Source organism: Metarhizium acridum, assembly GCF_019434415.1.
Source record: "Metarhizium acridum strain ARSEF 324 chromosome Unknown scaffold_29, whole genome shotgun sequence".
Classification (NCBI taxonomy): domain Eukaryota; kingdom Fungi; phylum Ascomycota; class Sordariomycetes; order Hypocreales; family Clavicipitaceae; genus Metarhizium; species Metarhizium acridum.
In genome coordinates, this window is record NW_027094017.1 from 621,399 (window position 1) to 634,394 (window position 12,996).

The 12,996-nt window shown below is 52.6% G+C and overlaps 6 protein-coding genes across 6 annotated transcripts; 3 read left to right on the forward strand and 3 right to left on the reverse strand.

Moving 5' to 3' along the window:
• Positions 1 to 254: 254 nt before the first annotated feature.
• Positions 255 to 3,931, reverse strand: J3458_004238 (uncharacterized protein). The gene is made up of 3 exons (XM_066118099.1): positions 3,793 to 3,931; positions 2,708 to 3,735; positions 255 to 2,637 (listed from the first exon to the last, which is right to left on the reverse strand). The coding sequence occupies exons 2-3, from the start codon at positions 3,294 to 3,296 to the stop codon at positions 2,294 to 2,296; spliced, it is 933 nt and encodes a 310-aa protein (XP_065976697.1). The 5' UTR covers positions 3,297 to 3,735; positions 3,793 to 3,931; the 3' UTR covers positions 255 to 2,293.
• Positions 1,023 to 1,434, forward strand: J3458_004237 (uncharacterized protein; the record flags this gene model as incomplete). Its single annotated transcript, XM_066118098.1, has 3 exons — positions 1,023 to 1,085; positions 1,199 to 1,283; positions 1,397 to 1,434. The coding sequence occupies 3 exons, from the start codon at positions 1,023 to 1,025 to the stop codon at positions 1,432 to 1,434; spliced, it is 186 nt and encodes a 61-aa protein (XP_065976698.1).
• Positions 3,932 to 5,474: 1,543 nt separating the features above from the next.
• Positions 5,475 to 6,253, reverse strand: J3458_004239 (uncharacterized protein; the record flags this gene model as incomplete). The annotated part of the gene is made up of 5 exons (XM_066118100.1): positions 5,475 to 5,590; positions 5,689 to 5,779; positions 5,884 to 5,968; positions 6,041 to 6,102; positions 6,161 to 6,253. The coding sequence occupies 5 exons, from the start codon at positions 6,251 to 6,253 to the stop codon at positions 5,475 to 5,477; spliced, it is 447 nt and encodes a 148-aa protein (XP_065976699.1).
• A 557-nt stretch (positions 6,254 to 6,810) lies between these two features.
• Positions 6,811 to 8,016, forward strand: NOP15_1 (nucleolar protein; the record flags this gene model as incomplete). Its single annotated transcript, XM_007809964.2, has 3 exons — positions 6,811 to 6,838; positions 6,895 to 6,972; positions 7,028 to 8,016. The coding sequence occupies 3 exons, from the start codon at positions 6,811 to 6,813 to the stop codon at positions 8,014 to 8,016; spliced, it is 1,095 nt and encodes a 364-aa protein (XP_007808155.2).
• Positions 8,017 to 8,948: 932 nt separating this feature from the next.
• On the forward strand, positions 8,949 to 12,643 carry J3458_004241 (uncharacterized protein). The gene is made up of 4 exons (XM_007809963.2): positions 8,949 to 9,346; positions 9,418 to 9,545; positions 9,630 to 10,678; positions 10,749 to 12,643. Exons 1-4 carry the CDS (start codon positions 8,983 to 8,985, stop codon positions 11,149 to 11,151), a joined length of 1,944 nt encoding a protein of 647 aa, XP_007808154.2. The 5' UTR covers positions 8,949 to 8,982; the 3' UTR covers positions 11,152 to 12,643.
• Positions 11,430 to 12,674, reverse strand: J3458_004242 (uncharacterized protein; the record flags this gene model as incomplete). The annotated part of the gene is made up of 2 exons (XM_007809962.2): positions 12,557 to 12,674; positions 11,430 to 12,477 (listed from the first exon to the last, which is right to left on the reverse strand). The coding sequence occupies exons 1-2, from the start codon at positions 12,574 to 12,576 to the stop codon at positions 11,430 to 11,432; spliced, it is 1,068 nt and encodes a 355-aa protein (XP_007808153.1). The 5' UTR covers positions 12,577 to 12,674.
• Between the last annotated feature and the right edge of the window lie 322 nt (positions 12,675 to 12,996).

Genomic DNA, 12,996 nt, shown 5'->3' on the forward strand with positions numbered 1-12,996 from the left:
GAGATTCGATTGGCCAAGAGCAGCCGAATCGATCAACGGTTTCAAACCTCAGGCGGCGGGTCTGGCCACGGCCAGAGAGACTCTTTATGCCCACAGACGTGCCGAGAGAAAGGGCGCCTACTGATGCAGGACGGGGCAATGCGAACGTTGGGCCTTGATAACGGCATGTCCTTTTTTTCCCCTTCACTTTCTATCATGTCTGGCCCAAAGGTGACAAGATGCTCGTATTTTAGCGTATGGCTACCTCTTTGTGTCGGGGACGAAATGGCCTGTTGCCCAGTGCCAGCGGTTTGTGTGTAGTAAGTGCACACCCACGTTCCCATTCAGCCATGATCTACGGAGTTACAGATGGGCCTTTGTGGCTCCTAGATGTCAAACAGGCGGCAAAGAAAAATGCCGCTGCACTGTGCGGTCGATAGATGTCCATCTGTTTACTGCCTCGTAGCCTGTAGGTACGTATATGCAAGGCTTCGTCCAACACACCATGAACATGATCCCCTTTGCGGCCACCTTTCAGAGTAGCCTCCCAGCCCATGCATGAAATAAAAGCGCGCCAAACGAGAAAAAATAAAGAGGGAACGGCAAGGAAAGGAAATTAAAAATAGAAAGATGATTATCCTCCGCGCTTCACTGTTCCACCAGGCCGCCGCCGCTCAGGCCTCATCGAACCGCTGACGGCGCTGTGCCTGAAGCTGGCACAACACATGTGCAGTCTGATGGTCTCGACAGAGACCCACAACACCTGATTGGCTCCCTTTAAGGCCGAGAACCCTCAAGTCTGGTGCCTACCGGCCGGCCATCTACACCAGACCAGACTCTACCGGGTCGATACAGTGCAATCCCCCCGCCATCCAACGACCCTCTTATCTCCCTTCTATCTTCCACCGTCGCCCAACCGCTCATTTATTCCTCCACGTTTTTGCTATCCCGCCCGCCCGCTTCCGAGTAGCTCCATCCAGGCATCCCGCGCTTTGCGGCAAAAGGAAAAAAAAAAGGGAAGAGAAAAAGACACAACACCAACCATGGCCCGTGGGAATCAGCGCGACAAGGCCCGCGAGGCCAACCTGAAGAAACAGGCCGCTCAGGTACGTCTACCTTTGCCCGGCCACGGGCCTGCTACTGCGCCTTGGGCGCGCCTTCTCAGCTGCCCTTCGCATTCCTCCCTCGAGTCTGAACACTGACAGGTCGGCTGCTATAGAAGAAGGCCAACACCATGACTGGCACCGAGATGCAGCGAGCCAAAGAGACTGCTGCTGAGATTATGCGCCAGAAGCAGGCGGCTGGTACGACCCCGCATCCCCCCGTGCCATATCGTTCTCCCGTTCTCTCCATCTCCCATGGTTGTGTAGTATGTTTTTGGGGGGGAGGGAATACTGACAATTTGGTCGTGGTTCAGCCGAGGCCAGAAAGGCCGAAGCCGGCGGCAAGAAATAAAACGACGACCCTTGGTCGAAACACTCACCACCGTCGACTCCCATTGTCCCGACGTACGAAAAGTGACACGAATACAATGACTCGACGGCCAGAATCTACGGCGTACACAGATCGGGAGGGCAGCTCATTCTAGGATAGCAATGGCGAATAAGGGCGTATGACTTTTTGATGTTGGCGCTTTGGGATCTCTTGTATTAGGCGCTTAATAAACTGACCTTTCCGCCGTCAACGTCCTAATGACGTTTTACGTGCTTTTTAACTCTTCAGATGCGCAAATACTAGCATGGTCTTGTCTTGGATTCCACCTCGAGGCCGCTCCTTCTTGGTCAAGTTACATGATGACGGACCTTTTTTTAATCTGCTATACCTGCACGGTGGGGCATGGAGAAGAGTAAAGAGAAAAGAGGTAAAAAAATGCTTTGGAAAATATGGTTCTCTATACTAAATCCATCTCTGCCTTTGTTCATCAAGAACGTTGGACTTCCCATATGAGGCAGTCAACTTGTACACAAGAAAGGGCCGGTGGAGGCCCCAAATATCGCTTCCCATTATGTCTGCGTTCACCTCTTCCGAAAGGGAAAAAAAAAAGAAAACCACGAACCGGCCATATGTTTGGTAACATATGCTCTTACCCATTACTCCCAACGACGCAGGGGGTTCGAAGCAGCCGGGCGTGTTGTTGAATACTCTATTTGCATCGATTCATGCGCCAGAATGCTACCCGACGACGTGGAGATCCCGCAAATGTGCGCAGACTCATTTGACGGAGCCCATCTCGACGGAAAGAGAGCCTGGTGATTACAGTCAGCAATCGCAGATGACTCTTTTCAAGGGCTAAAATGGGGGTGGACTCTCTCAACTAACCACTCATTCCGCCAAATGCGCCGACGCCTTGAGCAGCAGCAGGGAATGCATCATTGCTGCAAGAAACAACACACTGGCAAGATCCATCAGGACCGACAGTCCCCTTGCCAGGAGTAGCGCCAGAGCCGCCAGCGCCGCCGGTGGAGTTGCCGCCAACACCGCCGGGAGCAGAGGGAGGAGAAGTGCCGCCCGGCTGTCCGCCGGTGATGGGACTAGCCGAGCCAGTGCCGTTCTGAGCAATGGCCATCCCTTGGAACATGGCGTGCGTCTTTTCGGTAGAAGGGTTGATGGAGAGGACCATGCCCTTGCCACAGTGGCCCTTTTGTGCGCAGTAAAGCCCTTGTTGCTGTTAATCTTTCTAACGTTCCGCAGAAGTATATAACGGACGGGTGGTTCTGTCTCCACTTACAAATAGGCTTGTCTGTCATGACCTGCATAGCAACCTGAGGTGGTGGTGAAACGGTATTGTTAGGGTTGGCAAGGAAGCCAGAGTCCATACCACCAGCCATGGCCTTGCAAGGGGCATCGAAAGTCGACTGAGTGACCGTGTGGTTCTGGGCCATGAAATCGAAAAGAACCACATCACCAATAGGCACGTTGTGCAGCTGGTCCGGCTTGTAAGTCAGGCCCTCGCCGCCAACCTTGACGGTGTGGGTGGCTGCCGCGCCGGGGGCAGAACCGGTGCCATTCCCTCCAGGAGCTTTGGTTGCTTCGCCGCCAGCGCCAGCGGTAACCGTCCTGGTGACAGTGACTTGCTCATTGATGGTGGTCTTGGAAGCGCCGTTACCCGGGTTGAGCCAGATGACAATCACCTCGGCGCGGGAGTTGGCAGTGATACCTTCTCCCTGCTTGCCCTGGAGGACTTCGACGCCACTCTCGCTGGGTTCAGTCTCGGCATTTCGACCGACGATTCCAGCTGGTGGGGGGAAGACATTGGCGACTCGTCGGGCCATGGCCAAAGGGGCCAGTGCCGTGAAGATGGTCGTTGAGAACTTCATTTTGTTGACGTATGTGTAATTATTCAACTTGTACAAAAAATCGCAGATGTGACAAGGCCGGATGTTCAAGCTCGTGAGCTGCTCTCGTAATTCTTGAGTCCTATCAAAGGACAACTGGCTGACACGAGTAAGAGGACCTGCTCCTAGTTGGTAATAGAAAGGGTAACCCGAAATAAAAATAATAATAATAAAGGAGAGACGACGTTAGCCCAACACCAAAAGAAGGAGACCTTCAGAAAAGAGCGGAACGCGGATACTGCAGAGTAAAAAGAGCACGACAGCTACGCATGGGAACTCGAGACATGTTATATCCAGCATAATCGTCTCCCAACACACCCCTGGTCGTCTTATGTTTTAGACCAGGAGGCCACGGGGGTCCCCTAGCTGAGCAGCCAAACCTCCTGACGCAATTCATAGTGAGGGAGGCAATCTACAGTCTCTAGTGCCTTTGTCAGAATGGCCAGGACGCGGCGGGGGAGGATGGTTCAAAACACACGAGATGGAAGTCGACGGCTTGGCCTCGTCCCGCCCAGCCTCGCCCAGTCTTGCTGTGGGGTGCGAAAGCTCGGGGTCTAGCGCATCCGATCAGAGAGCAAAGAATTTCCCCATTTCTTATAAATGGTGCTTGGGTGGCGAGCGCGGAGGAATGAATGTAAGTGTGACAGATTTGTCTCGAGTGCCGTTTTGGAATCGACCTGGAAGTGATGGAGCCCCTGGCCTTTGCCTGTTTGGGCCGTGGGCTTTACGAGGGTCTGGCGAGTCAAATAATGTATCATCATCAGCAGCAGCAGCAGCAGCAGCAGAGGAAGAGTACGTAGACTGTGGCATCTCTCTCAATTTTTCGGAAACAAATTCGCATTGAATAAAAGGGTGCCATGGCCCTGATTCTCGGGTAACGGCATTTCCATCTCACGGAAGATTGCTTTCCAGGTTTCCTTGGCCTTGGCCTCTGCTGTCAACCAGCCGGGGCGGAATGCCAAGTCTTTGGTCCAATAGTTGGTTGCAGTTTCTTAGGGTATTCAAGGTTCCCTAGGTATTTGCTAGCCTTTCTGCCCGATATGTCAACGCACGTATCCCGCGTATTCACTTCCAACGCCTTCAGGCCGCATAGATGCAGCGAGGCAACAAGTACTTACACCGTCCTGCCTAGCAGACCCCGCCAATTAATCCGCAATACTAGCTTTTCATTGCTGTGATGCCATTGTTCGAAAGCTGCATCGTCCTGTTTGGCTGTCCAGCCCCGTCCTCAGCCTCAAACCGCCAACGTGGTGATGAAACGGATACTCGCTCCTGGGCGGATGCTTGCCATCATCAGGTGCCCATACTCGTCAGCGCCACTGGATACAACGACGGACTAAGCAGCCCATTTTAGAACATTAGTTGATGATCGCCATTAACCCTAGGGACAAATACGACTAGGTGTTTTGCCATTGTTGCCAAGTAAGATATTGCGCAACTCGGAAGCCCAGCAGGCAACGCAGCCAAGCAAGAATGGGCTGTGCTCATGTCGTGAAACAACGGAACCGACTATTGACTAACTGGACGAACAGGTGGTTTGCTATATTTCCTCAGGAATATTTCCTCGGGCATTACATGGTTGTGATTTTAATTCCATTTCCACTCTTCGGAGGTCCTTTATTTAGATTCTGTGCATCAGACGTAAGCAGACAGACTCTGCATCAACTCCCACCCAATCCAGTTTCCTTTGCCCAATAAATCACTTTTGTTTTCAACTCAGGCTATCAAATAAAACATACCCAACATCAAACGCAAAACTGCGTTTTACGACAACTTGGATCGCAACAGCCGGAAGATGCCTTTGATTTGCCAATATCTCCCAATCCTTACAATGTTGGGCATGTTCGCGTCAAACAAGTCAACCCGTTGGCAATCTACCACAACCTTGCCTTCAAATTTCATCCCAAATCTTCAACTTTTGTCGAGTTTCAAAGTCACCGCGACACAACAGCCGCTGGAATCTTACGATTGGTAACTCGGTCTAGTTCTGACGCGCGGGGCAACGGGAGTTGCAGCGAACATGTTCCAGCCGCCAGGGTTTGGAACGGCTGTCGTCGCAAGAACTCCACTGTGCGACACCCGCCCTCCTTGGCCTGCCCAGCCTCTTCTCGGGTTTTCTGATAATAATTACGTCTATTACTGCCATTACCGTGGATGGGGTCAGGGCCGTGGTTTTTGCTCCTCTTGTTGGGCCTGCTGTTGCCCTTCAAAGAGCCCGGTGTAATATCCTGCGTAATACCACGACATGAGCAGCCTCTTCAGATTGTCATCTCGTACTATTTTCGCGGGAAGAGATTAAGTTAGCACAGATCGTCCGAATCCCGTGTCACATCCAAGGTAAACTTGATGGCCCTACGAGCGGCCGCCGACTTACTTGAGCCAAGGAGAGCTTGCGGCGGCGGCGCAGCCGAAGCAGCTGCCGTTGCATCTTTTTGTGATGACTGGGCTTGGTCGGATCTTGAGATCTGTCTTGTCGTCAGCAGCCTTGGATGAAACAAGAAACTATCCAACGGTGCACAACGAATCGCCCAGGATTGACGCCGTCATACCCGTAGTTCAAGGCCCTTACAATGGCATCCGGATCTTCGTTGCCGGCAGAAGAGACAGGTTCGGAACTGTTGGCTCGTTTGTTTGATTCAGATTCTGGAGCGCGCCTACCACAAATATCAGTTGATGCGGTGATGATAGAGGTACCGTAGGCTGGTTCCGTTCATCTATTCACTTACTGGGAGATTTTGGATTCTAGGTCTTTAACGCTTCCTCCCTTTGCGTGTACACTGTGGTATTTCTGAGCACAGCTGATATTAGTGGTTGGCTGTAATTTGAAGAGGAAATAGAATTCAGACCTTATACTCTGCCAAAGCCTCGTTCCACGAGTCTATGAGCGCAGAGTCATCCCATACCTCCTCATGACTAAGCTCAACCTGCTCTACGCCCATTATGCAAGCATAATAGTATTGGGCGAGGACGCGTTTTCTGAGTTTGTCAGATATTTTGGTCTTTGGTGACCAGGCAGCCAAGACTGAGCTTTGCACTAAATGTAGTAGGAAATACGTACATATGTACTGCTTAGCTCGGTTAGTATTGATCTCACTAGACTCGGTCGATGGTGTGCATCCAAGGCTGTTCAGTGCTGTATATAGCTGCACAAAGTCAAGTGGTTGAGCTCGAATGGGCCAAGTGCTGATATATCAATGAGAGCATCCGGTACGGGCTCAGTCTGATGCAGCAGCAATACCGTCAACGTTTCCAAATGTTGATTGGAAGGAACAACCAGACCAGCACTTGACATGACCGGACTTGAACCAGCCAGGCCCAACTACGGGCGACCTGTAGGCAGTGAGAAGCCCCCCACCACCACCTGCACTGATAGACTGATAGTGCGCCTTCACCGCTTCGCAAAACTGGCAGAATCTTATTTTTTTTTCCAGCCCACGTCGATCACTCAACGCCTGCCAGAACTCACCAACCAGGCTGTACAGTCCAGGTCGTCGCAATGGCTCCAGAACTCAGAAAGAGAAAATGTACGTTTTGCATAAGTGAACACGTCGAGCTACCGCTGCTAATTGACTGTATACAGCTGTTTCCGAAGTTCAGAAGAGCAACGGCGTCGCCACCAAGACGTCAGACAAGCCTACTCCCAAGGGCAAGAGAAAAGGTAATCCGACACTCAGCATCCTTCATTCATATTATCAATGAGCTAACCATCGCAGCCGCCGAGGATGCCTCTCCAGCTTCATTAAAGAAGCAGAAGCCTTCTAAAGAGGCTGCAGCACCTGAAAAGCCTGTTGCGAAATCACCAAAAGAACCCAAACCTGAAAAGGCGGCAAAGGAGGTTGAGGAAGAGGATGATGTCTTGGAGATGGATGGCTCTGATGACTCAGACGGCGAGGACAATGAGAATGTGAAGACTCTGGCTGCCGAGATCGACTCGGGTGACGAAGCACCTGTCGACAAGACCCTGTCCTTCAAACCCGGCCAAGACGTCGGCAAGATTCCGTCTGTTACCAAGGAGCTTGCCAAGGCAGCCAAGAAGGCTACTGGTGAGCCGGGCGTTCTGTACATCGGCCGAATCCCCCACGGTTTCTACGAGCACGAAATGAGACAATACCTCTCCCAGTTCGGGCCTGTCACCCGCCTTCGCTTATCGAGAAACAAGAAGACTGGCGCCAGCAAGCACTTTGCCTTTGTCGAGTTTGAGGAAGCGACCACTGCTGAGATTGTTGCCAAGACTATGGACAACTACCTGCTATTTGGGCACATTCTCAAGTGCAAGACGATCCCGAAGGCACAAGTCCACGACGATTTGTTCAAGGGAGCCAACAGACGGTTCAAAAAGGTCCCGTGGAACAAGATGGCCGGCTTGAGTCTGCAGAAGCCATTGGCTGAGTCTGCTTGGAAGACCAAAGTGTACAAGGAGAAGGGTAAGCGAGCCAAGAAAGCTGCCAAGTTTAAGAACATGGGATACGAGTTCGACGCTCCAGATCTCAAGGACGTACCGCCTCCGCAAGCCGCAGAAAACAATGTGGAGGAACCCAAGACTATAGAAGCTGCTTCTGCGGAGGAACCTGCCCAAGAAGAGACCAAGGCGACAACGACGTCCAAAGCCCAAGGATCTGCTGCCGAACCTGAGTCGATACCGGCACCCAAAGCCAAGGCCGGCAAGGGTACTAAAGGCAAGGCAAAGAAGGTCAAGGCTTGATTGAAGAGTTTATAAAATCTTGTGATGTGGATATTTTACGTTTTGGCAACGGCGCATCAGGTAGTAATGTCCTAAATTTTACGTCTGGGCCACCTAAGTCCTGTTATTGAGCTCAATTCGTTTGATCAAATTCAACCGGCCAAACCCTTATGTGACACATGTCTGACTGGGTTTTGTTCCTCTACAGGTGTAGGCAGCACGGTGTTCACCATGAGACTTACGAATAGTCGTGGACGGCGAGATGTACGCACATAAGCGAACCCACGGCACTCACAAGGACGCTACCCGCATTTCGCAGAAAAGGGGGAAGTCGAGCAAGCAATGGGATTATGAAAGGCGAGACGATCTACTTCGCACAAGATTGTGAAAAAGCCACAGGCATATGGTCTTGTTCATTAGTGTGATGGCGAAGATGATTGTAAGATCAAGAGGAAAAAAGAAATTTAAAGGTCCACCAGGTTCAGAGAAACGTAAATACTAGCCATAGCCCCACGATGTAGGTGACTAAGCAGATTTCAAGTATTGTGTCTGGCGCTAATGCCTGAAACAACCAAGGTAGATAAAAAGAACGGCAAGATAATGTAGGCGTCAGATGACGGGTCCTGACATAAGAGTAAATGGTGAATCCTATTAGACGGATGCGTTTATATGGGCTGAGCTAGTCGCCAATGGCTATTAGACACACCTGCAGACGAACCGGGCTCGTCCTGTGCGCTTATTACGCAAGTGTTGGTGCATGACATGGGTTTGAGGCGTGGCTTGGCGTGCGTCTCGTATAAGAAGGCAGATGACGAGCTTGAATACGATGCGTCTATTGGAATCGAGATGCATCGTTTGGCATTGAGATAATTTGTAACGATCTTTGCTTCATATACTAGTTTAAAACGTTTATTTCGGATTTCTTTTTGTCCTTCTTTTAGATGGTCGTGTCCGTCGTTGTCCTTGCTTCATCTGTTAAGCTGGAACATGGCAGCACAGGGCACGGGGGTTTTAGCGACTTTCCTGTGCGCAAAACCAATTGGCCGGCCACTAACTGGCTTGAAGTTGACTGGCGGAAGCCCCCGCGACCCGCTAATGCCACATTCCATACCCGCTATTGTTTCTTCAACGCCAACGTGTTGCCTCTGTAAGGTTCAGAGTGCGTTTCAATGTTGCGCCTCGTCATGTCAATCGACAACTGAGACGCCGGACTCGACCCGACATTGCCCTCGTCACCACGACTCGTGGGCTCAATACACCAGCACGCACAAACGGGCCGCTTCACTGCTGCGCCTTGCGGCTACAATGTCGTCAACAGCTGCTGGTGAGCCCACCCAAGCCACCAATTCAGGTTTGTAACCTGTCCTCTTGGGCCTCCGTCAATCGCCAACCGTGTTCTAACCACTACCGCGAGGTCTACAGCTTCCAAGAAGAAGAACAACAGAAAGAAGAAGAATGCCAACAAGAACAAGGATACTACGCCTCTAAGTAACGGCGATGCGACTCACGAGGACACACAAAATGACAACGATGGAGACGACGACGACTTTGTACGTAGCAGATGCCGCATTCTATCATATCGAGTGTGCGAGATGCAAAGATCGGCATGTCATGCTTACTAACGAGGCCTTCAGGACACTTCAGAGAGCACGAACAAGCTAAAGCCGGACGGTAATGGGCACGCCGTAGAACCATCCAAGGCCACCGACGGGACTGCCGACTCAGACCCGACTGCGAAACTCGAGGCAATGGGGAAAGAACGGGAGGCGCTCAGGGCCGAGGTGGAACAGCTTCGCAAACAGTTGGAGAGCATTCAGGAAACGCACCAGCAGGAAGTCTCGCAACTCAAAACGGACCTAGAAGAGAGCAACTCGGCCAAGGAGCACGCCGAAGAGCAGTACCAGACCCTTCTCGACCGAGTTGAGAAGATCAAAGAATCGCTCAGCGGCAGACTAAAACGCGACAAGGCCGAGCTACAAGAAGCCAGGGAGCGAATAGAAGAGCTAGAGGCGCAAAACGAGCAGCTGCAGGGTTCGGCACTGTCCACGGGCGAAGATGTCGAGAAACTCAGGCAGGAACTCCAAGACGCCAATAGAGAGCTGTCCACGCTGCGGAGCCGTAACAATCTCTCAGCTCACAATTGGCACAAGGAGAAGGAAGAGCTGACCAGGACAGTGCAGCATCTCAAGGAGGAGATGGAGACGACAGCAAATGCCATGGGCGAATGGGAAGTATTGGCCATGGAAGAACGCTCTATTAAAGAGAACCTAGCGGATAAAGTCGGTGATCTTGAGGAGCAAATCCAGACGCTGAAGAAAAACTACGAGGCTGCTGCCGCGGACCGCGATAGCCAATCCACTCTCGTGGATAACCTGCAAAATGCGCTGCGAGAGATCCAAGACGCCCGCAAGAAGGAGCTGCGGGATATGGTTGAGACGACAGAGTCACAGCTGCAAGCGCAGAAACAAGTGGCCCAACAGGCCGAGGCGCGGGCCATAGAAGCTGAGGCGGCCAAAGACGAAATGTCCAAGGAACTTGAGCGAACGGCGCCATTTGAGAAGGAGGTCAGGGAGAAGAACTTGCTGATTGGCAAGTTGAGACATGAGGCTATTGTACTGAACGATCACTTGACAAAGGCGCTGCGATATCTGAAGAAGACGAAGCCAGAAGACAATGTCGACAGGTGCGTTGCGCTCCCTCCTGCGCATTACAATCTCCGTTATGAGATACTGTCACTAACCTTTTATTTGCAGACAAGTCGTAACAAACCACCTCCTGCACTTCCTCACCCTCGACCGCGGCGACGCCAAGCGCTTCCAAGTCCTGCAGGTGATGGCCGGTTATTTGAACTGGACCGACGAGCAGCGCGAGCAAGCAGGCCTCGCTCGTCCCGGCGGCTCAGTTGGCAGCTTGCGGCTGCCTACATCCCCTTTCCACAGAACACCCAGTTCGCCTTCGCTCAGCGCCGATGTCTTTTCGGAACCCACGTCAGCCAAAGACAAGGAGTCTCTTGCGGAGTTGTGGGCAAATTTCTTGGAGAGGAGTGCACAGGAGGGCGCAGGTGATGGATTGCCAAAGGACTCTGGGGCCCGCAAGGCAAGTGTTGGCAGTGCCACGACAGGCACAGCGGTGGCCAAATCCGAGTCCGGGCCGTGACACATCTGGTGTGAAGCCGAGTTGCAAAGATCGGTGTTGCAGTAGCTGGATGTCTTGTCTGTGTGCAGCGCAATGTTGAAACATGGGGGAATGGGGATTTTTTTCTTGGAGTTTCTGTAGACGTACGATAGTAGTAATGCATGGCAGTTGTGCTTTTTTTTTTTGGGAAAAAAATACAAAAATATATCCTACTTCTACATGCGAATGCTCATATCAAAACATTGTGAGAGTAAATCCATGTGCATCTATTCCTGTCTATCCGATGTACGACAAAATCCCTACTCATTCTGCTGCATCTGCTGCATCTGCCGCAACGGCTCCAAGACACTATCTGTGTACGTCTCGGCGTCCTTGGAAATCGAGTCGATATTGATCCTGTTACTCAAAGCATCATTCACGCCCTCCACCACCTCCCTCTCCTCCATCACCTCCCTCATCAAGCGCACCTCATGGGCCCAGTAAGTCTGACACCTGTTGCGCAGCTCCTCGTCCCTCATGGCGGTATTATTGATGATGCCGATGGCGTTCAGTTTGCTCTTGACCGTCAACAGGCCCCTTGCAACCTCCTCAACCCTCTCCGACGCAGAGGGCAGCTGCACAAACGCCCGGTTCGTAGAGGACAGGTACATGACCCACCCCAAGACGGCGTCCAAGGCGGCCAGCGCGACGAGTCTGTAGCTTCGCATGGACCAGTAGAAGAAGTTCACATCGGAGAGGCGCAGAGCTTTTGCGTTGGCCTTGTAGCTGTACGAGCCCACAATGTAGGCTTCCAGTCCGGCCAGGGCGAGCGACGCGATGGTTGCCAGCGTGCGCCATTGGTAGCCGTGCTTCCCCGTGAAGGAAGGGCTCGTTATGGCCGCCAAGGCAATCAGGTTGGCCAGGTGCGGCCAGAAGAGGGAAGGCAGGGCATAGTAGAAGTAGCTCTTTGGCTCGTCGGCGTTGCAAAACGGGCAGTCGGAGAGGACTTGCGGCCCGAACTGGACGTACAACAGGCGGCTTTCCAGATTGACAAACTTGGCTCGCAGGGCGTGGTCGCTCGCGGTGAGGACGTTGCCGGGGCGGAGGGCGGCTATGCGGTTGAAGAGCACGTCGACGGGGATCTGGAGGCGGCTTTGCGTGCGGGTGAAGAGGTTCTCGGGCGCGAAGGGGGGCAGGGTCTTGACGAGGTAGATTGCTGAGAGGGTGAAGAGCAGGCCGAGAGCGAGGCGGACCCGCGGAGGCGTGGGTTGGATGGGGAGACCGTGGGACGAGGTGCCGATCGAGCGATACCATGATATGGCTTTTGGGAGGAGCATAGGCCCGAAGAAGAGAAGGAGGGCGCGGATGCTAGATGACGTTAGTTGGTTGAGCGGAAAATAGGCCTGCGTGGAAAGTGTTTTCGTCTTCTCTCGACGGGAGGGCTTACGAATCCCAAGTGACAGCCATGGCGGCGGCGGCGGCTGCTGAGGACGACGGGCGAGAGTTGGTTGAAGAGCTTCACGATGCGAAGCCCATGGTGGCGTGAAGGAACATTTGAAGGGTCTTCTCGGTCGAGGCACGTAGCACACAAGACACTGTGTCGTCACGGCGGGCGGGTGGCCCTGAGCGGACTGCCGTGTGGGGCCTGCATCAGTGCATCGTGGGTCTGGTGCCTGGTACTAGTATTATTGTGGCGTCCGGCATCTGGTTATTGTTGGATCCTTGATCCCGCCAGAACAAGGACGTTCCAAGCCTTCAAATGGCTACATTGCCAGAGACCCTTTGTTGACAGGATGCCAACTTGGGCATCAACTGGGAACAATCAACGGGCGCCTGATAACGCAGCACATGTCGTCTCGTCATTCATTGCATGGCATCGACGCCTGT